The 27,811-nt window shown below is 40.1% G+C and overlaps 1 protein-coding gene across 1 annotated transcript in view; it reads left to right on the top strand.

Annotated features, from left to right (window-relative positions):
- The window catches only part of LAPTM4B (lysosomal protein transmembrane 4 beta), a 60,085-nt gene extending 33,701 nt beyond the window's left edge, over positions 1-26,384 (top strand). Inside the window, exons 5-7 of the mRNA XM_021543256.3 lie at positions 837-935; positions 8,224-8,319; positions 24,321-26,384. Coding sequence (XP_021398931.2) covers positions 837-935; positions 8,224-8,319; positions 24,321-24,395 — 270 coding nt within the window. The 3' untranslated portion in view covers positions 24,396-26,384. The remainder of the gene's footprint in view (positions 1-836; positions 936-8,223; positions 8,320-24,320) is intronic.
- Positions 26,385-27,811: the final 1,427 nt, after the last annotated feature.

Genomic DNA, 27,811 nt, shown 5'->3' with positions numbered 1-27,811 from the left:
AACTGGAACAGGAACTTGTATCTTGCAGTATCAGAACTATTTGGAACATTCATTTCAAAGGGCGTGGAGTTTTTAAGCAATAAAAAATACAGTAAAACATTTTTAGGGGCTATTTTTCAGTCACTGATCCTAAAGTGTTTCACAGTTCTAAATCACTAGAGCCTGTGCTAAGCAGGAAAATTCATTCTGTCATCTGTATTTCATGTATGTGTTAAGAGAAGGGCCTGGGGCAGATTTCCACATTTAATCTTGAAATCATGAGGTGGCCCCATGTAGGACTCCATGGGAGCACTAACAAGTGCTCCTAGAGAAGTAGTCCAAATTTAGCCAAAATAAGATGCATTAGAATAGACTCAAGGTATTTTGAAGTGTCATAAAATATTAGATTAAAGGATTATGCTGTCCAGTTTTTCCTGCTTTCACCTTCTGGAAAGAGCCACCACTGTTCTTTGGCAACCAGTGCCAGTGTAATGATTACTCAGTAAGTATGAGATTTGCTTGCCATTTCCCATGGTGGAAGATTTCCTGCTGCAAAGCTCTCAGACTTCTGCTCGTTTGTGTCAGACACAAACCCAATGTGCACAGAGGAAGGGCTCATACCATATCCAAAGCAAAAAGCAAATCCCTCAGTCCTCCAGGGAGCCTTTGGCAGCTGAGTGTTCACAATGCCTGTCGTAGCCACACTTACTGAAACTCGTTGTTGGTGGGGAGAGTTCCGGATTTAGTAGATCACAGAAAGCTTTGTAAGCTGTTAATTATAGAATGCACTAGTTGAATGGCTCTTAAATTACTTCTGAGATTGACTCACAGTTTTTTGCTTATTTTTGCTTACGCAGCCCAGCAATTTTCCCTACAAGGAAGAGATTATGTCTGTGAACCCTACGTGTCTGGTTGTGATTATCCTCCTTTTCATAAGTATCATTTTAGCTTTTAAGGTAAGTGCACTGTATAAAGTCCACTTCTGGTCATGGGTGGAATGTCCCTTGCTGGGAGGTCTGTCTTTAGATGAGTTCTGGATAACTACACTCCCCAGCAGCCTGATACCTATGCAAAACAGGGTTATAGACATCATGAAAAAATTGTGGAAAATCTCATAGACAAACATGTGAGCATATAGTCCACAATGGGGAACTGTGATGCTTATAGGAGGAATTCATGACTTATGAATCCTTTGAAGCAGTGGACAAGGGAGAACCTGTTCATACAGACTTCTTGTGTTTTCAGGACATGTTTGGCAGTGTGTCTCATGAAAAACTTTAAAAACTATCCAAAGATGTGTAGGGAGAAAAGATCACCTCACTGACTGTAGCTAGGGAATAGGGAATAAAACTAAATTATCAGTCTTTCCAACACTGTGACCCATGCAGCTTGGTGTATTCATAAGAAATCTGGGAAGGGGAAGGAAATCTAACAACATTTTTTTTTGCAATGTCATTCAAAATAGGGAAAATAATTAGCCAATAAATCTTTGCAGGAGAATCTCATGGGATGGACTGACTTAACAAGGAAATAGTAGAGAAACTTAGTGGTAAAAAATTCTTAGTAGTGCTCACAGAGGAAGCATGCTCTTGTTTCACAAACACTGCAGTGGACTGCAGTAAGAATGACCACCTATAAAAGGTGTCTTGTAGCTGTTACAGATGGACCTGTGAAAATATTAGCTTAGCTCATTTCTGGTCAAACAAGTAAATCAAATGCTAAGAATATTAAGAAAGTAATAGAAAAACCGAAAGTATAAATTGTATAGTTTCTTAGCCAGTTCTTATGCCCACCATCTCTGGAAGCATGACTTCCCTTCTGGTGTCCTGTCTCAGAAAGAGCAGGTAAATAAATCCAAGAAATATCTCTTGGGAGCAGCACCATAAAGAACTGTCAGACCAGGCAACAAAAGGACACAGAGAATGAGAATTTATTTGCAAATCTAGTGGGTGAGAGGGCTGGAGGTGTCAGGTACCAGGCAAAGAGGAGATGGAGCATCACCCAGAGCAGCTGGAAAGGGCTCATGAGAAACCACCATATCTAGGCTGACTATCCAGTGCAGCAACCCTCTCCTGCTGGGGGTCAGAAGTTCAAAAGGAGCTCAGGATAAGATCAGACAAATTAATGTAGGAAAAACAATCACCTGTGGCTCAAACCAGTACCCTGAGCACTGGACCTCTTGTAAAATATGCTGGTGTGTTTGCCCTTTTCTGGCACCCTTCTATGAGTTTCTCACAGCACAGCGCTGCTGGTTTTGTATTTCTTGTGTGGGACTTTATTTCAGATTAGTCTTGCTCTCTCTGCAAAGCAATTTTGCCTTAGATTACAGAAGTCCCAAAGAGTCACAGTGACAGCAAAGATGTTGCTTCCAGACAACACATTTGACAACATACACAGGGAATGTTACTGTGTCAAAAGAGGTAGATTAGGTTATTGAAGCTACTTCAAAACTGGGTTAGATTAGGTTATTGAACCTACTTCAAGAAACCCAACAGATAGGGTATATTAAAGTTCTGTTGGAAGCTATGCTCACGTTTCTTCTGTGATTTAGCAATAGAGTTTAGCTTTCTGGCCTTATATGTTCACAACCATACAGCTGATTTCATTTGCACTTCTAAGAAATATGTGTTAATTTAAGAAATCCATAGAATTTTCAGGTTCCACAAGGAATGTGTTCTACAAAAATTCTCTTATGCAACCAACAGCTTGTTTTAACCCCATGTGGGTCTGATGTTTCATTGACTAAGTATGTCAAGAAAGCTTCAAGCTTATTAAAAGAGGCAACTAAAATTGGAATGGCAAAAATGCTTACTACAGAGACCAGAAACCTTGTCGGAATCTGTGGTATTTAAATGATCCCAAGATTGTAGAAAGTCTCTGTCTTTCTGCCCCGTTGCCAAAGAAGAAGTCATAATTCATCTGTGCTGGTTTTTAAGGTTGTTTATTTTTGCTTATCTCTAACATGTTCTGCTGCCCTGCCGCAGGTCTGTCCAGCAGGGCAGCGTGTGGGGCTCTGCCCTCAGTGGGATGTTACAAACATTAAATACCAGAAACTACCTGTGCTATATTTACAATAATGTGCCAATAGCTATCACCTACGTTGAACAGTGTGTCCCCAACCTAAATCAATAGAAAAATGCCAACACCACAGTGAAACATGGAGGGCATGAAGAAGGAGAAAAAGGACAAGACACTCCCAATTTCCTCCATCTTGTCCCCTTTGAACCCCTAATCTAGAATCCTAAAATTCTACTTTTGCACCTGTGCAACACTAATTATTACTTATATCAAACACTCAGAGCTTGTAATTTATCCTGCAAGATTGAAAACTCTTTTCCATGGACAGAGATCAGAGACAATGTCTCTTGGGGCTCTGTCCAGGGGGGTTCCTGACCCCCTGCCAGGGTCCCAGACCTTCCAGGGCAGCCAGAGGGATGTCCTGGATTCCCACAAAACCTAAGAAATCATTAGTGATAAAGACTCATTTTGTTTTTAAGTGGTAAAACATGTTTTTTTCCAAGAGTATATGTGGCTCATATAATGTTCATTCTAGTAATTATCATTTTATTATCAGTATTGTATTACCATATAAATGAGTCACAAAAAATGTGACTTACACAGAAACACATGCTAAATTACAGTTAGCATTTTCATTTTAATTTCTTACATTTCCAGAAGAGATGCTATGCAGATTTACAGAATCTGCTCCCTCAAATAAAAGCTGAACACACACAGATGCATCACAATTCATCTCTGATAGACTTAGCAGTTGGTACCACATTTATATATTGAAACTCGAAAGGTACTGTGTGTAAAAAAAGGTGTCTCCTCTCCCTCTGGGATTCAACTAGAAATAGGGAGAGGAACCAAAACATTGTGACCTAGGAAAAGCTACAGTTGGAAAAGCTGCATTCAACTGGTGGGAAATACAAAACCTAATTGCTCAGAAATATTCTGGTGTTATGACACTTCTGTTTTGTGTGAAGCTACACTCAGAGAAGCACACTACTGAACAGAAAGCAAGATTCTGCAGTATTAGATGCTATTTGTGTTTTGCAGTCATGGGTTTGTGAACAAGAGAGGGTGATAAAAAAGACAGCTAACCACCGTCAAGCACATGTCGTGTTAGTTGTTATCATTTACTTGCATCTGAAGCACCGAATGGGAATTTCAGGTGGTTTCACACAGAACACTTTTCAGAGTAGACCAAAATATGTTATTCCATTCACTGTTTTTGTTTAGAAACTGAACTGGAGTTGCATACCATGAGACATAGATGTTTCCTATCAGCACAAATATATGTATATACATGTACACAGGACTTCAAATTGCATATAGCTAACACTGAGTTTTGAATCGTGTCCTCTGCAGCTGGTTTGGAGAAGAGTGTCTTGGTTTCCTGCAGCCAACCCCAGCTTCTGAGACAGAACAACTGAGGCTTCAACACTCTCAAAATGGGGAAGCTCCTCAGGCACAAATGAGCTCACATGAGCACAAATATAGCAGATCAAACCTTTTCCCCAGAGCTCCCCAAGTACTCTGCAGCTTTGGAGTATGGCCTGTTCCTTGGCCTTTCTCTTTCTGAACAATAGGAAGGAAGAGGTAGCTGCCATTGGAGCAGCCAAAAATTGTTCCAGTTCAGTGAGACAGGGTGGTCTTCAGCAATCTGAGTATTAGCACTGTTCTCCATTACATGCTTGTAAGCTGCATGTCCAAGGTATTGAGCTCAGAGATGAGACCACGCTGCATGTCCTGGTGTCCTCAGCAGATGGGAAAGGGTAAAAATGAAGTTCTGTGTTCACCCTGAGAGATTTGGTATCTCAGCCCAAGGTCATAAACAGCACATACCTCACAAATACCACAGTTTCCTGGCAGGGGGAGCCCTGACCTGCAGCACATCACCTGGTGTCTGCTGCCTTCCTGCAGGGCTGATGGGCAGCAGCTGGGACCATGAGCACAGCCCCAAGAGCCAAGCTCTGAGCCCCACTCCCAGGAATGACCAGTACAGAGCCATGAGGTTGTCCCCTGTTCCACAAAAGCCATGGACAAGTCCCAACACTGGTGATGACAGGATACTTATGGGAGAATCATCTCTAAAACAGGGATCAATTGCTTGAAATTGCATACCTCAGTGTGTGTGACTGAGCCAGCAGCTGATGTCCTGGCCCTGTGCGGTGCCGTATAAAGTGTTGCAGACCAGTGGTTTGGTTTAGTATTATTCTTTCCAATTACACCATTTCTTTCAGTTCTAAGCAATTGTTATTATACAACCCTTTTGTACTCACAAGATACACATTCTAGTGTGCTGAGAAGATGGATTTAATTCCAGATTTTATCCGCACAGCAACTCATTGTTTCTCTTTCTGTAACACCAACCGGGGAAGAAATACATGTGGTCAATTGGTCTGCCATTAGCATCCCTTTGAAATCTTCATATAAATTTCAGTTTGTGTAGAAATCTTTATCTCATTTTCACCAGTTACTGAAGCCCATCCCAGCTCTGTTAACAGAAAATTCAAAGCAGCTGGGGAGTCAAATGGGATTCAGTTCAGGCATCTGCTAACCTGAGGGGGCTCTGTTGGGTTTGTGGTTTTCACCCAGCATGTGCTGCCAGTGAGGGGTTTCCCAGAGGGCTGCTGTGACCCAGATCAGCACAGACTTTCCCTTGCTGTGTTACAGGAAGCAGCACAATACAATAACCTCTAATTTCCACAAAGATGCTGGTCAGTCTTCTGGTCAAGCATCTGATGAGCACAGCTCTGCAGTTCATTTCTGTTGTTATGAAACTGAGCAGGTGCATCTGCAACTGCAACAGCGAGAGACAGCATTACAAAGTTTTGTGGGTTTCAGATCCTTAGGGTCTCAAGTAATTTTCCACTATCCAAAGGGAAAGACTGAAAGCTGGCTAGAAGCAGGCACAGTGCCTGTTTCTACATTCAGCCTTTTTACACACCTGTCCTTTCTCGTAGTGGTTGCTTGGGGCTGCCTCCCCTAAAAGTTGTCACTCTCTGTCATCAGTTTATACTGTGGTAGGCAGGAGATCCACTCAGGGTGGATTACGCCAAGGGACTTCAGGCCTTTTATCTAGGGCCAATTTCAAATGTGAACATTAGTCTCTTGAGATAAAAATCAATATATTTATATACTGTGTGTCCATCCACGCATTTTAAAGCAGTATTTGAAACCTCAGCCAAGTCTTCCAGGAAAGAAAATTGATAGCTGAATCAGGAGCCACATTTAACAATGCAGCAATATTGGTAGAAAATAATTATTAGGAATTAGCTAAATAAAGTTACAGGTTAAAGAAAACAAGTTTCTGTGAATCATGGTTTGCAGGCCAGCAGCACATGTCCAAAGCACTTGGACAAGAACATGCTCCAAGCTGCTGCCACTCTCTGCCCTATGTTGGTCAGTGTCTTGGGGCCAATTCCTTGGCATGTGCTGGCTGATGACCTCCTTAATTCAAGGGACAGACCTGACTCACTGAGAAACAGCTTGTACATGCAGAGCTAGGGTTCAGAGCTGGGAAAGCTGTAGCATTTCATTGTAGGGTTAATTGTGTCCTATTCACCACATGGAATGGGAGCATTAAAAAATCAATCTTGCACTAGTTTCTCCCAGATAGGATAGTATTATCCAAAACAGGGCTTCCCGCACTTTGGATTTTGACAGAAGGAGTATAGAAATAGTTTTGCAAATAGGTAGGCTTAATGTAAAGCGTTTCTTATAAAGACAGGCTGTGTCCCCACAGAAGTGTGCTATATTCGGTGTCTGTTCTGCATTGGCTTTTATGCTTTCCCAGGCTATAGTATCTGAGCAGTGAAAGCTGGTGAACTGCTTATTCCCATTTTAACAATGACATTTTACTTAATTCTGGAAAAGATGCAGTTCTCCATGTATGTGCATTTACTTGTTTCAGTAGCCTGGGGTAGGTTTGCACAGCCCACAGCTTGGTCTAACCTTCCCTTGGGATTTAGCTCACTCCAGAAGCCTTTTCCTCTCCCCATTTGATGGCTGAAAGTATTGTCAAAGTCTGCAACAGCTGTAAGTCAATTCAGGGTCTGTAAGGTGCTGAGAAAAAAGAGGAAGCAAATTTACCAGATTTTAGCCAGCTCAGCTAAAATCTTTTTTTTTCCTTGTGGAAAAAAAACCCTTCCTGATCTGCAAGCAAGCCATCAGTGAGTCACATGGCATCCTAAAAAACACAGCCCATGTGTGTCTGCTCTGGAGACAGAGGCACAGGGCAGCTCAAAGGGATAAGAGGCTTTTGGAAGGCCATCAGTGCAAGTGAGTCACAAAAGTATGACTCATTCTTTGAGACACACATGCAAATCCAGTGCTGGCAATTTAATCTGCATGTGTTGGGTTTATGGAAGAATTTCTGTGCAGACCTACTAAGTAAAAATATAAGTTGGGCACTATCAAAACACAAAGTTCTCCTCATCACTATCATGTGTGATTACATGGTTGAAAGAAAACAAAAGGAAAAACTCTAACCTCCAGCAATGGGAAGCAGAAAGCTCCAGAGAGAACTGCTTTAGTCCTGCCAGCTGCGTTACTGACATGCTGCAGATCTGACTCCAGCTCCTCCACATCTTCCTGCCTCTTATCTTCCTTCCAGTCACCTTGCTCATCTCTGCTGCCCAAACTGGAATCTCCTGCTTGTGAAGGAGGTAGTGGCTGAGCGTTTTGCCCAACCAGTTAAAAAACTCAAAATAACTAGTTGTTTGACAGGAAGCAGCACTACCCAAGATCAAAAGCAGTGAAGTTTATGACCTTGCAGAAGGCTTATTGCTGCTATTACAGGAGTTTTGTTTTACACTGGGAAAAAAAAAAAAAACACCACCAGTATTTTTAACAATGTTTAAAATGTCAGAAATAACTTTAGATGTCAATAAAAGCTTTTACTTTGGCAATTTTTCTCTAGTCAGACAAGAACACCAAAACCCCAGACCAGTCACATGGAATATATTGATTTAATAAGCCCCCTTTATGTATTGAAAGCCACAGTAAGGTTTCCCCAGAATCTTCCCAATTCCAAAGAACCCCAATGCTATCAGTATGAGGAATGACATTGGATTACTCAGAGTCCCCAGGCATTCTCACAGTCACTGCAACCAGGGAAGTGACTGTCCCACGCTTCTATCATGGTGATGTTCATATTTATAAAGAATGGAAATGTTCTATCGGAAAACATCCATGGTTTATTTTCTGCACAGAGTAATAAATCCCTTTTCTTTGCAGGGTTACTTGATAAGCTGTGTTTGGAACTGTTACCGATACATCAGTGGCAGAAACAACTCGGATGTGTTGGTGTACATTACCACCAATGACACTGCGGTAAGGATGGTAGATGGCAAACATTTGTGTAATGTTATGCATTTAAAGGCTTTATTTTATATTTATTTTATTTTATATTTCTTTAGTTAGCTGCCTTAATTTTTTTGGCTGTCCTCATCTGTTGTTGATGTTTGGACTTAAAACTCAGGGGACTGGCATGCAATGATTGCAAATCACGTCTATTGCTAAAATGTTTGTTTTATTTTATGCATATTATCTGTTAAAGAATCTGTGTTAATCATAAACTACAGTTTATCTGTATAAACCCCAGGAATGACCCCTCTGGGTTCTGAGAGTTCTGAGCTCTCTAGCTGTGTGATGATCTGGACTGTGGAGGGACTGATAAGGACTAAAGGATGCTATGGTTTACACCTGCTGTGAAATTCTGATTTATCTATAGAAATTGTGATTTAGGACACGTAACATCTGGTGTAGTGCTTTACAAACTCACAGAGAGGAGCTAAAAGGCAGCAAAAGTTCAGTGATTCATTTCCCAGTGCATGATGGGGTTTGTATGGTAAGGAGACTAAATGAAACAAAGATCAACATAAAAGAAATTAATAGACAGATTTTAACTTTGAAGTATGGAAGACATAGGTTCACTTTATAGTCATTTAGTGCTTACATGCACATGTGCAAGACATGATTGCTAAGCAATGTCTTGCTTTTTGCAGAAGGCACTGAAGGACTACCGGAGGAAAGGGTCTCTGGAAAAGAGCCAGTTCTGCTTGCAGTGGTGTTGCCATGGAGCTGCTCAGTTCCACCCAAGCTACACTCTGGGGGCTCTGTGCCAGGTCAGCCCCTAGGGTGACCCAGGGCTGATGTAACAAGGCTCTTTACACCATTTACATAACAGAATGACAGCAGCACGAACTGGATAATTTGGGTAAAATCCCAGGATTGCTTTCCTCAGGTTTTCCTAACTGTGGGTGGTCTCCACGCACTGAGGTTTTAGACTGTCAGCTATAATCCTTTGGAATGAGTGATTCTCGTGCAGCCACAAGGGCTTAGAAACCATCAGTGCTTTTACATGAAAGATGTAACTCTTGCATAATTATTTGTCTTCTCTACCTGAAGCTTTAAGAAAAACATAAGAAGTTTTACAGACCATGATCAGAGCTGGCAACCAGGACATTTAAGAATAAAAACATGGATTTATTGAGAGTTAAGAAGTATTACCATTTTCTGTACTGGAATCTACTTTGAATAAAACCAGGAATTTTATGTGAAATGCTTTTGATAGCTCTTTTCTTCAGCCTTTAGGTAGTTGTAACCCACAGAACAAGCAGGCTCAGCAGTGGGAGAATGTCAGCCAGATTATCTAGGAAATGAAACTTACTTTTTAAAAGTTACATTAAAACCTCTTGCTTCACTGCTGCCTTCATAAAACAAAAGACTTATTTTAGAGATGCCTGGCTACCAAAGCTCTTCTCAGTACTTTTGTATTTGCTAATTACCAAATGTCTCTGTGAGGAAAGGAAACCCTTTTATCCCATTCACAGATGACATTGTTGGACTGAGCCTTTAATTTAATTTTGTCTTATCTTGCTCTTAAAAGACATCTAAAGCAAAAGCAGGTTGTGAGAAAGGTTGTGCATTCCTAGCTAGGGCTCTGACCATTGGACTCTTCTTCCTTCCCCAGTATTTACACTTCTTTAATTTCAGTAAGGTGAGAATCTGTTCCTGTAATGTATGATGCATCTTTCTAAAAAAGTTCAATCAGATGACAATAAATGAGAAAGAACTGTTTAAGAATTTATTAGGTAACAAAAAAAAAAAAAATATCACTCAAAAATTCCTGGTTTTGAGTACAGAAAGGCTCAGGAGAAAGTCAAGAGGAGAGTCACTAACAGCCTGGGTTATTAATTATGTATTTGAGGTGGAGGCAAGCTTCATTCAAACCCATGTCTCACTACTTCTTTCTAGTCATGGTTAGTGCCTTCACTCTTAGGTGACACATTTTATATCCATCTCTTTCACATCCTTCCCTGACAAGCTCTTTGGGCACCCACCAGCCCAGTGCACTCAGCGTTGTGAAGAAGGACCTGATGTGCTCCTGAGCAGCCTCTTCCTTTCTTTTGCTCTGAGCTTCAGAAGGAATGACAGTATGTGGGGTTAAATTCCCATCAATACAAGGTTTCCCTGGAGCATCCTTTTCTCTGTTTTTGTGACCCTCCTTTGGATTGGCTCCAACAGGTCCATGTCCTACTTATGATGAGACTCCTGCCAGACCTGGATGCTTTCTTCTCTATATAGAAGGATTTTGTCTTAAAATCCATCCTGTAGTCTGAATTGCTTCATGCTACCCATTTGCTCTGTTCTTCTCAGCACAGAAATTTCCAGTTAGTTCCCCTGGTCAAACTGATTCTTATAAATAACACTCATAGATCTGATCTGTAACTAACCTTTTATCAGCTACCAGATAATCTGATTTTTGTCACTCAGTGTAAGTGGTTTAAGCCATCCTTTTTGCAAGTGTGCCATCTGGAGCAAACATGCCTCCTCCTGCTGCAGGCTTGAATGGGATACTCCTGCTGCCCACTAGATGAGACAGCCTCCTTCTGTGACCTTTGATCAAAATTTGAGACCACATGAATATGCCTGGCTTGGCTCCATCAACAGACTGTGTTATGACATGGGAAGGCCAGCTGATGCTGGGCAGGGGAATGGCCTGGACCCCAGCCAGGGGGAAAACGTGACACTCTTAGGCTCCTGAGAACCTGAGAATCCAGCTGTGTACATTAGTCACAGCAGAGTCTCTTGAGAATATGGATCACCCTCCTCCTAAGTGTTTTTTCAATACTTCTCTCTCCTCAGTTTCTGGAGATGGCATTAAAGTGGCTCCCTTGCAATAATCTGATTGCTTGTCCCACTTTCCCAATCCATAGTAACCTGAATGCACCATGGATGAAGGGTAGTTTTCCACACAAATTTAAACTGTCACAGTGGTACATGGAAATGTTCATCCAATTCAGAAAAATGGCCAATGTACAGGTGCAAAAGATAACCCAAAGTTAGACATTTGTTCTCTGGAGCAGAAGCAGCTCTATTGTGCTCTTGGACAGCCAGGGGATTTCAGTCTGTTTATTTTTAACTCTCACTGAAGCCAATCAATGGAAGTTTCATCTCCAGTCATGCTGCCAGTGGGGATAAAATGTAAAGCTGTAAATCTCTCTTCAAAGTGGGATTTGGATCTTTATGTGCTTTATAAAATCGTTTCAATAGATTTTATCTTACATAGACTTATCTGCAATGGTTAACAAGTTACTTTTTTAAAAAATGCAGATATATTCCCTCTGCGGACATGACCCCAACTAAGTAGCCTGTAATTAATTGGTCAATATTTTTGTTTGCTTTCCCTTGCTCAAAGCAATAGGGGATCTATTGGAGAAGTGTAGAGTTAGGTCTTTCATTCCTGCTGGATGATTTCTCTGAGCAGAAGAAGAAATTATTCGGTAAAGTTGGAAGGGCTATTCTTTGTATTATTGTGTTATTAATTTGGTTATTAATTTGGCTATGGACAGAAGGACCCTTAGACTCAAGCCAGTTAAAGAGACTGAAGTGTGAGATGGATTCCAGAGACAGATAAATCATAGCAAGAGCTCTTATTTCTGATAGGTGCTTTGGAACCTGTGGTTTCCAACTGCTGAGCCAGATTTGGGATGGTATGTGTCAGAGTAGAAGACAGCTCAGAGAAAAATTCTGCTTTAAAAATGTTTTCCGTAAAAATCCTACAAACTGGTCAATGCTTACTGGTCTTGTGTGGCAGTTTGTATGCCAAAAACTGTTACTGGGCCACTAGATCACAAATACTTTTTTGCAGTGAATAGTAGCCAGGGAAATATTTTTAAATGAGCTGACACAACAAATTAATATCCCTGGCGTGACTCACTCTGAGTCCATTTAGGGCCTCCAATGGAGTCCAGGCAAAGGACCCATGACCTTCCTTATTGGAAACTGTCTGATGAAACATGCAAGAGAAAAACAGGACATAGATAAGAGGAAGAAGAATCAGGGACAAGAAATAAAGGATATAAGTAGAACTACCCAGTGCAATAAGTAAAGGGGACGGTTCATTAATAATCCAATATAATAGTCTACATGAGACCTAGAAATGTGGTTTAAATGCTGGAGATGTTTTTCTTCAGAATTGCACTTTGTAAACATAAAAACAAAGCTATTTTTTAAAATGAGAATTTTATTTAATCTTCAAAGGGCTAAAGATTCACATGGATGCATCCATTCACATCTTGTTAGTATGCATGTGCCACATCTGCAGTTCTTCCTCTTCTATTTGATTCTGAGTTCCAGAAAAGTATCATGATAGACTGCATCTGCCAACAAACAGCTCTTCAGCTGCTCCAGCATTTCATATTCTACTTGCAGTGAAGTCCCATGCCTTGTCAGTTGGCCTTTAATCTTAGCATAGAGATTGCTCCTTTATTTTTTTAACTTGCCATCTATATTCAGCTCTTGCTTTCACTTTTTCCCTGTTTATGGAAGATTTTTTAAAATAAAGTCCAGCATTTCCTGTGGCCTGAAGTGCCTGTTTTCTCTGTTGCTTAGTGCTATAGGCTAATTGCACTTCTTGTATGGGTCTCAACTATTATTAGGTAGCTGCTGTCAGAAGCCAGCAGTACTGTTTGGAATGGACTATTAACAGTGTCAATCTGGGGCAAATACCTTCTTAAGTTTAAAAATAAGATTTCCAAAGCATTTTCATTTGTCATGAAGTTATAAATTTACCCGTGAGCTAAATTTCAAGTTCAAAATATACATGGTTATCTATTTTCCTAAGTAGATTGCGAATCTGTATTTATTTGCAGTTGACATATTGGAATTTGGAACTAATATGAGACAATTTGTGAGAGATTTACAATAAAATAGACAAATCTGTTCTCAGTGTTGATAATTAGGTTAAAAAGAAGACATGAAATGGGTATGTGTAATTTAAATCTTCCAAATATTTTTGAGTTCACTAATTGGGTATGTTGCAATGTAGGAAAAAAACAGTGTTTATAAATTTGCTGTGTTTCTTTAGTGCTTTTTATCCTAATGGGATTGATTCACTACCATCTGACAGCTGCTACTTTTTGGGCTTCAAAACACAAGTCAAAATCTTCAGTATGATTCCAAGGATACATATCAGTGCAGCAAAAGTCAATGAGAACTTAAATCCCTGTTGCTCAGGATGTATGGGTCTTAAGCTGAGCTGTGTGTGAATTTTCCAGGTCAGGCTCAAGCCATAGTTATACTGTGCACCAGTGGAGGGGGGAGGTGAGAATTTGCTCAGGCAGGTGTAGCTCAAACAGGGAGCTGCAGCAGGGTGTGAGAGGCAGAGTCCCAGCAGAAATGAGCCATGCTGGGGCTTTATAGTCAGAGTTGTCCTGTGCAGGAGCCCTGCCCTGCTGCAGAGCTGCTCCCCCAGGCGTGGTCCTGCTGCAGCTCCAGCACTACCTCATCTGCTGTCACCTCATCACATCCTCCTGCACAGCCAGCCCTGGCCTTTGCCAAGCAGAGGAGGAGCTCCTCACACATCCCAGTCCCTCCCTCCCCAGGGCTCTCTGACAGAGCTTTCCCAACCCTATAAAGCAGTCAGATGCTGAAGGACCCTCAGCAGGGTGGAAGTGGTGACAGCTGGTGGCTCAGTGGGTGGCTGTGTTCTCTCCGAGATCACCTGAGGCCACGCTCGCTCCGAGCAGCCAGCTGCCCGGGTTTGGCTGTGGTCAAGAGGCCTGTCCTGTGGTTTTTAATGGTTTCAGTTAACCTCTGGACTTTAGTCTCATTGCATTTCCCTTTAGTGGCTCCCTTAGAGCAATTGCGCTCTTCCCAGGCGACCCTTGGGACACTTTATGGACATGGGACTGTCCACTGCGGTCTGTTCCAAACTGCACAGCACGTGTGGGTTTGGGCCTCTGTCTTATGAGCAGTGAGGAAACCAAGGTCTGCTTTAAATTAACTCTAGGACAGACAGAAAGAGCAAGGCTGAGTGGGTATTCATCCACCAAATTTAGAAGATCTGCAAAAGTTTTAGGGAGTTTCTGGCTGACAGGTGCTTTATGGTTGTGATTTACTAACAGTAATAGATTTTTTAATACAGACAGGAGCCTTTCCAGCAGCATCTGTAATGTAAGCATGGCTGTGATGACACTCTTGGAAGATAATCAGTCCTGTTAAACAATTTGGGTGTCCCATGTGAGCTATACCCAGCTTTCTGTCTTGTTAACACTTGAGTGGAATACACGATGTAATTGTAAAAGGTTAGAAAGAGATGTCGTTTAGTAATTAAAAAGTCCACTGAAAGAGTAGTGCTCTCTCACAGTTTTCTGCACTTAAGACATCAACCATTTGTTACACAGAGTAAAAGTATGCTTTAATGTCTTCAATAATGATGACTTGTAGACGAATATACCCTGAGAAAGCATGTGTTCATCCAGAAAATGTGCATTTTGAAAAAAAATAAGGAAAATTTGAAAAAATAATACTGTTCTCCCTGAACAAAATCACGATGTACAGCTAGAGATGCTGCAGTATGAGGCTGACCAAGATGTAGGAAAGATGTCTGTGACCTGAAGAGGGCTGTTGCTCCATGCCTCTGAATGGAGACAGTAATTACACCATTATTCTGGATGACTTTTATGAGGCTACACATGATGAAACAAGACAATAGCTTCCTCAATTCAATCTTCTTCCCACGCAAGGGTAATCACAATCTCTCCCTAAATATTGTTGTATCCTAGAAATATATACATTTATTCATCTATCTGGAGTGCTGAAAACATTGTGCTGCTTCACTAAAGAATTTCATAAATTCATGTAAAGTTTCGTAAATAGTGTCTTGGAGAGCTGTTGCCTTGGAATAAACAAGCAGTTTTGCCAAAGAAAAGCCATACCAGCTCTAACTTCGCACAGATGATTTTGGAGCACTGAACCCTACTTCTTTACTGAATGAGGTTATAAATTATCTCTGAGCTATTCTGCTTCCAGTTACTCCATCTGTAATTGTTCTAGTGTGGTTTCTAAAGGAAATGCATACATATAAACATGAAAATACTTCCTGTCAATATTGAGAGGAAGATTTCTTGGGATTTATTTGAAAGACAACATGTAATGAAATTATTGAATAGTAACTAACTAGCATATTTTGGACAGATTTTTCAAGCAAAAGCATCCAAATGAAACCATAACAGCATCTGTGTATGAAGCAAAGTCAAACATCTCTCTCATTTAATATTAAATAAGATTTGAGTCAGATATGAAGCTTTGGCTTTGGCCCTATACCCAGGGCTCTTTTTATCTGGGGACAGGGAATAAAAAAAAGAAAGGAATAGATGTTTAGACATTGCCCTGTTACTTTCTCAGAAGTATTTGCTTTGACTGGACTCATTTCACCAAAGCATCCATTTACATTGTAAATAAGCACCTTTGAAGCAGATATTCATAAGCATTTACGTATAAGAATTGCTTCTAAAGGGCAGTTGATCTCATCTGGAAGATCATTTGACCAGGTCAGGTGGGTGAAAGCCCCTGCCACTTTCCTGAGTTCCAATGTAGGTCAGCTACATCCCCAGCACCTTTCACATACCTGGGCTTGGAGCTCTCCCGTCAGCCTAGACCCAAAACTGTCAAGTGGGTTTCTTAGTATGAATAAAGTAAGTGGGGGCTGCACTGCAGAGGAACAAGGATCCTTAGTGAGATGAAAGAGGGCAGAATAAGACAGAATTTAACAGAGGTCTTTAGAGTCATGAGTGGCAGAGGGGATGCTCACTGACTTAGAAAAGAGCTAAGGGACACTCAGTGAAATAGCTGCTGGCAGGTTTCATAGCAAACCAAAGGTATTTCTTCTTGGAATACCTAGATGAGCTGTGTGTCTGCTTACCAGGGGACATTGCAGAGCTAGACATCAGTGTGAATTGAAATGCAGGCTAGAAAAATCAATGAAAGAAAAATTCCTTTAATGACCAGTAGCCCAGCAAGTCCTTGATAATCAAATTTCTGACAGTTTAGAGAATATTCTGGGCAAGTTGTAACTACATATGCTTGCACTGCTCTTTCTAAATTTCTTGCATTATTCTGTCTTGTGCTTCTGTTTCCTTATCATCCACCACTTATTACTGTATCTGGATGGACCTTTTAACTTATCTATGAGAGCTGTTCCTATATGCAAATGCTTAATTGCAGCATTCTGAAAGCTAATCTGTACTTCTGTCTCCAGTGCTTGCCTTGTATGTGACATCTGACTGCATCTCATCACAGAATTATTATTATTCCTCTTTTTTCACTACTGGGAAAAAGCTCCCTTTTCTCCTGAAGGCTGTCAGCCTTTTCATACAGTCAGTGTAAAATGTGAATTTGTGTTAAAGGATTAAATATAAAACTGAATTCTCAGTGGATTTAGTTTTAATACTTCTTGTTTCTCCCACTGGTGTGTGCTGTGTGCAGTTTTGGGCACCACAATATATGAAAGATAGAAAGCTATTAGAGAGTGTCCAAAGGAGGGCCACAAGCATGGTGAAGGGTCAGAGGGGAAGCTGTATGAGTGGCTGAGATCACTTGGTCTGTTCAGCCTGGAGGAGAGCAGACTGAAGGGAGACCTCACAGTGTTTTACAGCTTGCTCACAAGAGGAAGTGTAGCAGCAGACACCAATCTCTTCTCTCTGGTGACCAGCAGGAATGGCCTGAAGTTGTGTCAGGGGAAGTTTAGATTGGATATCACGCAAAGGTTTTCACCCAGAGGCTGGTTGGGCACTGGAACAGCTCCCCAGGGAAGTGACCACACCACCAAGCCTGACATAGCCCAAGAAGCATTTGGACAATGCTCTAAAGGACATGGTATGACTCTTGGGGATGGTCCTGTGCAGGGCCAGGAGTTGGGCTTCAATGATCCTTGTGGGTCCCTTACAACTCAGAATATTCTATGATTCTGTGAACTCTTGGAAACTCATTATAGAAAAAACATATTTCTTCAGATACTCCTGATAAATGCTACCTCTTTTCTCCATACACAGAGAAACATTGAAAAATTTTGAAGGTCAGCCTCAATAAAATCACTATAATTAGTAGCTTCCAGTAAATTTTGTACAGGAAATAAGACAAGTACTACATTAATAGGCTTATTTACTTTCAAATAAAATACAAAATTTATTAAATAATCAGTGATATTTACATTTAATCCACAGCTCATTGTCACACAAAGTACTAAAAGAAATAGCAACCACTTTGTGGCTCAAGTCTCCAAAACAGAGCTCAAATTGAGGAGATCTGGATTTCAGAAATTTTTTAGGAAAAAATTTACCTTAATTTTACATTTTCCTTTGTACTCTCAGACTGCTCAGAAAAAAAAAAATACATTGTCAAACTTGACAGGGAAACATTGCAAAGAAAGAATTATTCTAAGCCTTTCTTGCCTGCAGAGTGAAGCAATCAGCTGGCTATAGCTGGGTATGCACACAGACGTCTTCTGTTTTCCCCAGGTGATCTTTATAACATCTGTGTAGTCAAGAACCCAACAGCACATTTGGGACTATCTTGAATGGGACAGGTGGTCTTGATGGCAGCCTTCCCTCTAGAGCTGTTTGTAGGCTGGCTGCTGCTTCACTGCAGCTGAACATGGTTGCAGTTAATGGCTCCTCAAAGCACCACAGCTGTGGGAGGAAATTCCACTGCTCTTGGCTGGGTAAATGCCAGGACAGCCGGGAAGTAAACATGAAATTAGTAAATGTGATTGTGTACCATAAAACCCTCTCCAAACCATACAGTAGTGTCAGATTGGTGCAAGTCGGTTGTTGGCCACGTCTGGAATCACTGAAGTGAAATGAACCCAAAGCAGAGGGCTGATGCAATTAGGCATATGCTGCTTAAAACCTCTTCTTTCAATTGGTTGTCTCTGAACCTGATGCATCAGCCTTGTGCTGTATCGAGGAATGTGCCCTGCTTTAGGAAAGCATGTGGTGACTGTATTTCAGCACTGCATTCAGCGCTGGCATATTCTTCCCATCTAACACTATTCACTCTTTGGTTACTCTCCCTCCTCTTTTAATAAACAGACAATACAGCCTGAGCCTGCTGACACTTGGTATTTGACCTGTGTGGAACAAAGGGCTCCTTTTGCCTTCTCTTTATTTCCTCCCCACATACTCACATTGGCCTTCCCTAAAGATTTGTGTGTCTAAGATGTAAAGGTCACTTCTGCAGAATAATTAATTATATGCAGTATATACAGAGCTGTGGTGAAGAACTTTAGAGAAACATTTCAGACGTAGACTGAAATTTCTGCAAATACATATTTAGTTTGTAAATATTTCCACAATTTAACACCTGTCTCATACAGTCATATCCAAGTGTCATTGAAGAGACTTTTGACTCTGCCTTGATGTTTCCAACATTATTTTAAGAAGTTTCAAATAATACACCTGTTTTATGAATGTGAGATCCTTCTAAGGCAAAGTCAAACAATTTGTTAGAAATCCAAATGATAGCAACAGGACCAGGATTAATTAGCAGTAGTAATTACCCTAATTCCACACAAATATTTATTGTCACCTGTCCCCATCATCTCTGTGCTGTAACCTGAAGTCCTTCAGTATAAAGCAAAGGTGTTTTTACTGAAAAACTAGTTTGAGAAAACATCATGAATGCTCACTATAACCATCAGTACTTACCATAGGCCTTTTTAATCTATAGCTTTTTTTTGGCATTTAAGTTCTAGAGGGTGTTGGATGAAAGTATATTAGAGTTGTGTTTGTTTCTAACAAGACATCAATAAGACTTTTTTGTCATGAGTCATGGGAACTTCCAAATGTTTTATACAGCAGTCAAACAGAATGCTGTTCAAACTGAAAGCTGTTGTGTGGCAACTGTACCATTCTATCTAGTGGAGAATACAAATGGCTGCTGGAAAAAGCAATCCAGAGCTCTCTGGAGACACATAAAGATTTATGTTGAGTTCAGTGAGGTTTGGGTGAGAATGTAGAAATAATGAACTGATCAAATATTTTATTTTACTCATACAGAACTGAGCACATCTCCTTTAGAAAGGGGAGATCTAAGAGCTTGAGTTCAAATAGGAATCACTGCAGCAATATGAGAAAACTTATGCTGAAGAAAGAAAATTTTCTCCTGAAAGGTCAAGTAAATGTGGAATTAGCTGCACAGATATGGAGTGATTATTGAAATAATGCAATATGCCCCCAAAGCAGGCAAACAAAGAAAGAAACAAAACACTGTTGGGACAAGATAAGCTACAAATGGTTTGAATATAGAAGTATTTACCTGTGTTTCTTCTCAGATATATTTCTGAGCAATGCCTTGAAAAACTTATTCTCCAAAACCAGATTAACTAGAATGTAAAAAATATGAAATGACATAAGCTTATATTAACTGAATATGTTATAGCCATTGGCAAACCCATTTGGTAATTATTTCTTTCAGAGCAGGTCATCCTGTATCATGTACTTTATAATAGAGATGCTTATGTAATACAATTTACCAAACCATTCAGATGACACCAGCTAAGTCAGGAACAGGATTTCTTAGGGGTCAGTTATGGATTACTTCTGCCTATTATACATGACTGCTTATCACAAAATGCTTAAATGCTACTGGAAACAAAGCCCAGTGTCAGGGTGTGTGTGTGCCTCTACCCAGGCCACTGATCAAATAGCTGCAGTCCAAGAACATAATCTGTTAGATAACTAGCAATAAACTGCCTTGAGACCGAACAGCTAAGCCTGCGGAGTTTTTCTTTGGAAGCACGGGTTGGAGGAGGAATTTCACCACCACATGTGGCCCCAAAACAAGGCTGGGGTTCCCACACCCAGCACTCAGCATTCTCTGTCCCACTTGAGCATAGGGCTATGCAGCCCCATTTTCCCTCTCTCCCTCCCTCCCTCCCCAACTGAAAACCTTATATCTAGAGCATTCATATGGCAGATTGGAGCTGTGGGTTTGAACCCTCTTGGTTTGAGACTCCTAGAGCTCTGATTTCAGAGTCTCTCTGTGATGCTTTACACTAGACTATTGTACAAACAGTGAGTGATGTTACATCCGGCTGCATCTTAAAAGATAGTGTTAAAATGGTACTTGCTTCTAAAATAAAATTAATGCAGTTATAGGGCTTCTGAAAGAAGTTAGGAGCTTCTGTCCTTTAGATTTTAGGCATGCTATAGGACTGAACTCTACAACTATTTAATCTTCCAAACTTGCTTGCTGGTCTACTGAAAAAAGCCAGAATGTCTTCACATAGGGATCACTGAGTGCCAAAAAGTGGGTGGCCTTCATAATTTTTATGGTAACTTGTAAGTGACAATCTAAAACACTCTGCAAACATTCATCCCACAGCACTCAGGCAACTAACCTACATTTTTCTCAATTCACAACAAAGAAATGCAAAAATGTAATGCCTGGGAAACAAAATGCCTCAGTTATCTGAGTGGAGATTCTGCCTTGGGGTACGATGTACCTAAAATGCACATATTTTTTGTACTTTGTCAATTAATTCATTCTGTATCCATTCTAATCAGATTCATAGATAAGACTGAATAGTGAGTTTCTATTTTTCCAATTTCTGAATTAACTCTTTGGCTCGGTGCCTGGCTTCCATTTTCTGTCTCTGGAGAGTATAATGTACTGCCTGAATATCTATGCTGATTTATATTCACAGTGCTTATCTGCTTCCATTAGCCATCATATAAGGTTTTCAGTTAGGTTTGAAGGACATGGATGGATGGATGGATGGATGGATGGATGGATGGATGGATGGATGGATGGATAGCAGATAGTGGAGAGGAAAGAAACACCTGTGGATCCACTGACAAGATTTGACTGTTGTAATTTCAAAGTCTGTGGTCAAAATGATGGTTACAGTTGTGTTCCATTGAGAGTGGGGACCCACAATCCAAAAAGTTTGTCAGGCTATGTACCTTCAAGTTAAGACAGGAGCACTCAGATCCCTTCCAGGAAGGGTTTCTTTGTGTCTGATGCAACACTATGGAGCACACAGTTTTCTGATGGAGGGTTCCCAAAATGAGTCAGGGAGTGTTTGGAGTCCTTAGTGGTCCACAGTCCTCTCTAGGAATATGACCACTGTTTGACCCTGCTTCTGAACTTGTGCTGTGGTCACCACAGAACAGGAAAATTTGCTCCAGAAGAGGACTGCCATACCTTTGTACAGTCCCATCTTTCCAGGAATGTTCTGTTCCAACTTGCCTACTTGAATGGTCATTAGTGTTTGAGGCATAGCAATACATTATCTCTTTGCTGTCTCTCATGGCACATGTCACGTTGAGACAGCCATGATATACAGAGTGTCACCATACAACTTCAGAAGGCTTTATGCATTCACCCATACAGAGTAACATCCCATCACTTGTATTCTTCATCTTACATGCATTCACCTGTGTGCCTTCTGTTCCCTTTGGTGGTTGGTCAGTGCACCTGGGCACTCCACGGTTCATTTCTTTCAATGCTGTTCACCTGCTTTTCACAGCTGTACCCATTGGGGATGAGGCTCCATGGCAGCCCCACTCCCAAATACCATAAATGGTGTAGCTACAGCTGTCGCAGCTTCTACAAGCATTCCTACCTCCTCTGACTTCTTGTCGAACTGTCAGTGAGAAAATGTTTTCTGAGGGCCCTTAGGGCCATTTACCTATGTATGAGGTTTGGGTTTGCAGAACGAAGAACAGTGTGTAAAATCCTCACCAGGAGACTTTTCTCCTACCAGACAGATTTTTCTTCATACAAGAGTGAACAGAATAGAGAAGTTCTCTCATATCATTAATTCTCCAGGCCAGGAGACCTACTGAAAATGACAGCAACCTCAATGCTGAAGTAATAATATTGATGTAAACACAGGAGTCTTAGGACACATGGGTTTAAAAGAGGATCAGAGCACAGGAAGAGGTCTCATCCATTATTTATCAGGTCATCTTTATCAGCTGGAAGATGGACAGCTCTTTGGACACTTCTTGTCACACCTGATGAAACAGACTCTGAACCTGAAAGAAATGGATCATCACAGGTTGGGGCGTAGCATTACAAAAGTGCAGTAAGACAGCTATATCTTCACAAAGGGAACTTCATTTTCAGAGTCATCTGTAGATCAGATTTAATTACTAATTATATTGTATCATAACAAACGAATAAACATGTTTCAGTATAATTGAGAAACTAGTGCTTTTTTAGTAACATGAGGATTTTACTTTAAATCCTGTTATAAAACTAGTGATCAGTGCTAGGGAAGGGATTTAAACTATAGTGCTTTTCACAGTTAACATCCTTTAGAATTGTGATTTACTGAGGTTACACTGCAAAATGTATTTATGATTTTTATCAAAATATATATTTGAAATTTGAATGTCCTAATTTCACTAGATAAATTGTCATAAGATGCTTGCAGCCTTTAAGGGTGATATAATTTATTAAATGCTTTTCAAATACGAGGATTTTTAGATTGTGTAGTGCATAAAATACTGCATTTACAAGCTCAAACATATGGTATTAATGAAGAGCAATGGCTCTGACCATTTCCTTTTTTAAGTAATGAAACTTTTCTGTTTAAGGGCTGAAGATGCCAAGGTAGCCATTCTGTAATCTTAACATGCACAGATGTACTTGAACACGTGGTCATCAATGCACGTTTGTAAACTCACATGAGTATAATGTGAATCATACTTGGAACTATCCCACAAAAGTCTGTTCCAAAGCCTATTTAAATCTACAGAACAATTCCTACTGATTTTGTATGTTGTGGTTGAGGTCCAAAAGGAATGAATATGGATGTTTCTTTGCAGAAGGCAGGTTATCAACTTCTATAAGAATTGGTGAAATCCTCTCATGGCAGAACTCCCTATGGATATTCCTTATGTACATTTAGACATTCTGCTTCGCATGCTCTTTAATGACCAAGAAGTGATGCTGATAAATCTGGAAATTCCATTATGAATAATTTAATAATTTATCATCAGCTGCATAAATCTCAGTATCTCAGCTGCAGTATCTCAGACAGTGCACTTCAGTGGTATTCTTATTTTTATTGAGATATTTTAGGAATGTACACTCATTCTTCATTCAGACGTCTATTTTATCCTCAGTCCCTGCTGGGGTCCACAGCCCAACTCCTCCTTTGTTTTTTCACATGCAAGCTAACTAATGTCAGTGCAGGTACCATTAAAAATTGCATGATGGCTGGCATGCTTGCCTAAACAAGTAGGAATCTTGGTTCAAATCTCTTCTGTGCCCTGTGTGGCCTGAACTCGCATCTCCCATATCCTAGAAAGCTGCCTAGACTCCAGTGAGCGGGGTTGATATATGACTAAACCTGTCCTAACTTCTCGCAATTGCTATCAGATGTTGAAGGATTCACTGAAATGCTTCTGGGAGTATAGATCTTCCTTCTCATGGCTGAGTACTCCAGAAGTATAAAACTGGAGATTTATTTAGACATTGGATAATTTGTTCTCCATTTACTTTCTTTTTCCCCACTCCAAAATAATTATTGGCTATTCCAGGGTGGGCTCAGAAGGAGAGGTTTTTGGGACTTTTCTCACTGTGGCAGTTTGAGCGCATCTTCAGGAGACAAGGTTTAGCACTCTTGACAGAGAGAGCTGCAGAAAAAGCAGCCACTATCACTGCCAGATTGAACAGATTCAGGTACCAGCAGTGAATGGATGAAATCAAGCTGTTACTGAGGTTACTATGAAATGAGAAGAAATAATGTTTTCTTTTATAATGAGAACAGTATATATATTGAAAAGGAAGAACCTCAAGCTAATATTATTTATTTTCCTCACTATTCTGCTCCTGCTTAATATTTTACTCTTTTTTGGTTTGTGGTTTTGTCTTGGGGGCTTTTTTTGTTGGTTTGTTTAGGGTTTTTTGTTGGTTTGGGGCTTGTTTGGTTGATTGGTTGGTTGTGGACAAGGCCTTAGGGATTTTATTTTCTGTAAATTTTATCATCTGACTTATTTTTTAAAAATAAAAGCTTTTTTCCTTTCCTGCAGGTCCTGTTACCACCATATGATGATCCTGTGAATGGAACTGCTAAAGATCCACCACCACCTTATGTGTCAGCATAAGTGAGAATGCTGTGTCCCTAGGGAGGATAGTTTTACTTTACAGACATTGAAGCAATAGTTTGATAATTTCACTTCCAGGATATAGCCTCTGTGGGTTACACTTTGCAGTTTTGCTGACATATTGAAACCTAAAATGTATGACTCATATTCTGTAGATAGTTTTAATAATTTGCTGCAACTACAGTAGTGTTTCAGAAACCAGTGAACTAGTTTCAGAATAATTCTGGGTAGCACTAGGGTTACAGTAGTCACTGAATAGCTTTTTCCACCATATCTGACATACAGTACTAGAGAACGTAGAACTTTGCATTTGCAATCAGGTTCAGAGTGTAACTTATTTTTTTTTTTTAATCTGTAAAACTTCCAGAGCATTACAGATATGTTTCTTACAGATATGTTTCTCAGATGCCCACATTCAACTTTAGAATACAGACCAAGTCAAAAAAAAAAAAAAAAAAAAAAAGACATTCCAGTTCATTCCTCTTCAACAAGTATTTTTGAAGCTAATATGCTATGAGTGATGATGATGATGACTGCAAGAAGAAGAATTAGTTAGTCTTATGCACTGTTCTCATCAACCTGACTAATGGGAAACCTATTTGATTGGGAAGGATAAGTATGGAAAATGACAATAGACAAAGCACCCTATGTGTAACAAGCCAGAACCTGTGGTCTACACGGACTCACTTTGTCCCAGCCTGAAACCATTCTAATGCTCGGAAAAAAGTTAACAAATTATGATAATTTTCTTTTCCACCTACACACCTTTTTCCTCTCCACTAACTTCACAAATAGTATTTTGAGGTCACAAAATCCCTGCTTTAAAGTCCCATGATTAGGTGACAAAGCTGTGTCTTTCACACTCAACATGCAAATGCTTTCCCATCGGAATGTGCCTGTAAATATCGCAATGTTCTGCTGAGTGTAAACTAAATTATGCAGATTCTAAGAGACATGTTCCCAACCTGTGGAGCACTTAAGCATGTAATTTCCTTGAGCTTTAGCAGATAATGTTTTGTCTATTTCTCATATACACTGTTGGGGGATTAGATTCCTTTTATGACTGAACTGGTTGTACTGAAAATCTTTCTCATGGGGCTTATCCATCCATTAATGTTTGTGTGAGGTATTTATTTCTTTTCTAGAGAAGTGCCTCCTGCACATGCAACTTTTTATTTTGATGAAGTTTCTACTTTTAATTGAAAAGAAACATGAAAAGGGAATACAATATGTGTCTCTACCTCTCCTTGTTTCCCTCTGCATTTGGGACGATTGTACAGGCTGGAGCTCAACTGGTGCCATTGCACAGCACCCCAGGCAAAGGGCTGTGCAGAGCTGAGTCACACTTTGGAGGGGCACCAAAAGACACCAAGGTGCCATCTCTCCTGTGACTGGGTTGGCATGTGAGCCCACACCCTTCCTGAGGAGGACACCTGTTCTCACCCTTAGTGCATTGACTCCATTCTAACAACTGAAGAAATGAGGAAATTATCCTGACTTTTTCTGGAAAAGAGCTTTCCAGGGGAACACAGGACCAACAAATTCTTTTCACAGAGATTGCAACTGTGAACTGTTCTTGTAGAGGCCAGGGAAGGAAAGGACAGACTCTTTCTGCCTGTTTCTTCTACACCCCTGGCAAAAGGCAGGTCCCCATCTGCTTGTTGAAGTTTTAGTTCATGGTTTATCTACTCTGAGATCAGCTAAGCAATGCATTTAAATAAACTCGTGAAATCCATCCACTGATCTTTGTCACAGTCCTATTTTTTCCCTTTCTGAATAATGCCATCTACTCTTGTTACAGGTATCTTTGGGAATTAATCTGAATTTGGGGGTTGTGATGGCTGGCTGGGCTTCTGAGCTTCATTTTCTTTCATTCTTGACAGATGTGTGAAGGATGTTAGGCAGTCATCTGTTTGAGAAAAGCTGGTTGTAAATACATTGCATCTGTGTATACAAACTTATCTACAATAAAAAGGATTGTTTCCTCAATATTATGGAAATATTTTTTTTAATTGTCTTCCAAGCACAAACATACACAAATTCATGTCCAATCAGTCTGTCATAATAGAATTTTCTCTGTAGAGGACTAAAAGATAGTTTTTTACTCCACTCGCCAGTCAATTCATCATCTTTACCATCATACTGTATAAATGGAGGAGAAGACAGTAAATTCTATAATTTATTGCATAGTGAGACCAAAAGATAATTCAAGGTTTTAGTTCATTGTCCAAAACCACAGGCATTTTTTCAGGTCTGATGAAGTGTGTAATAAAGAACAGGGCTAAACTGAGCTACACTGAAAGCTGGGGCTTCTTTTTCTCCACCCCTAATAGGGATAACGTGCTAATTCACATGAAATTTCTTAAGACTAAGGAATCAAGACTTCTTCATACACCCCATGTGTGTATAAATGCGAGTACAGTGTGTCCTGCCAGAACTCCCCTTGGATTTGGTCCAATTTGATTTAAAGAGGGCAGGAAGGTTGTGGTATCAAAACCATGATATTCTTGCACACAGAGTAAATAGCTGGGTAGGAGGTAACAAATAATGTAATATAAGTTTAGTTCTGGTGACATATCAGAGGATGCCCATGACAGATGAGTTCCACTCCTCCCAAAGTAAAAGGAGATTCTGTGGGTTACATGAAGAGGCATAAACTCAGATGTTGAATTCATTCTCAATTTCCGTGTATAATTCTGGGGTATTTACACCACAGCTTTTCTGGAATTCATTTTTTTAATAGTCCTCTGCGACACAGGCTATTAAAAAGATGGCTTCTTAAGTTTCTGTGTTTTGGGAACTGCTTACTCCTAACAGTTTTTTCCAATATTCCTTGCATTTTTTCCTTTCTCACAGATATTCGGAGCATCTGCTCACCCAAATGCCCTCCTGGTTTTGTATTTGAAACTCCAATATAGCTGCTTTTTACTAATAATTTTTAGCAACTTAGGAGTGGAAAGAAAATACTTTGAAGAAATGTTGACATAAAACATCATAAAATATAAGGCCAAAACCAGCAAACAGGAATCGAAACTCTGATAGCACCAGAAATATAAATAATTCTTTTGCTGAAATATCTTCTGGGGTTTTGGTTGGGTTTTTTTGTGGTTTTTGTTTTTGTTTCTGTCTGTTTGTTTGGGATTTGTTGTTGTTTTGTTGTTGTTTTTCATGTGTGCTACAAGACATTGCAGGATTCACAAATCCTACACATGCTAAGGCACAAATTCAACTTTTCTCATATGTGCCTGATGCTTTTATTCCTGATTGAACAATGTATCAATGCAGCTTTCCTTCATTTTACACTCATTCATGCTTCATATTGCAGAAAGTAACAAGGAATTTGTAGTGGTGACCCAACAATATGGCACTCATGCTTGTAAGTACATGAAGTTTTCTAAAACAATGACTAATGACCA

Source organism: Lonchura striata, chromosome 1 (assembly GCF_046129695.1).
Source record: "Lonchura striata isolate bLonStr1 chromosome 1, bLonStr1.mat, whole genome shotgun sequence".
Taxonomy (NCBI): domain Eukaryota; kingdom Metazoa; phylum Chordata; class Aves; order Passeriformes; family Estrildidae; genus Lonchura; species Lonchura striata.
The sequence above is the reverse complement of the archived record's forward strand: the minus strand, read 5'-3'. Positions and strand labels throughout refer to the sequence as shown.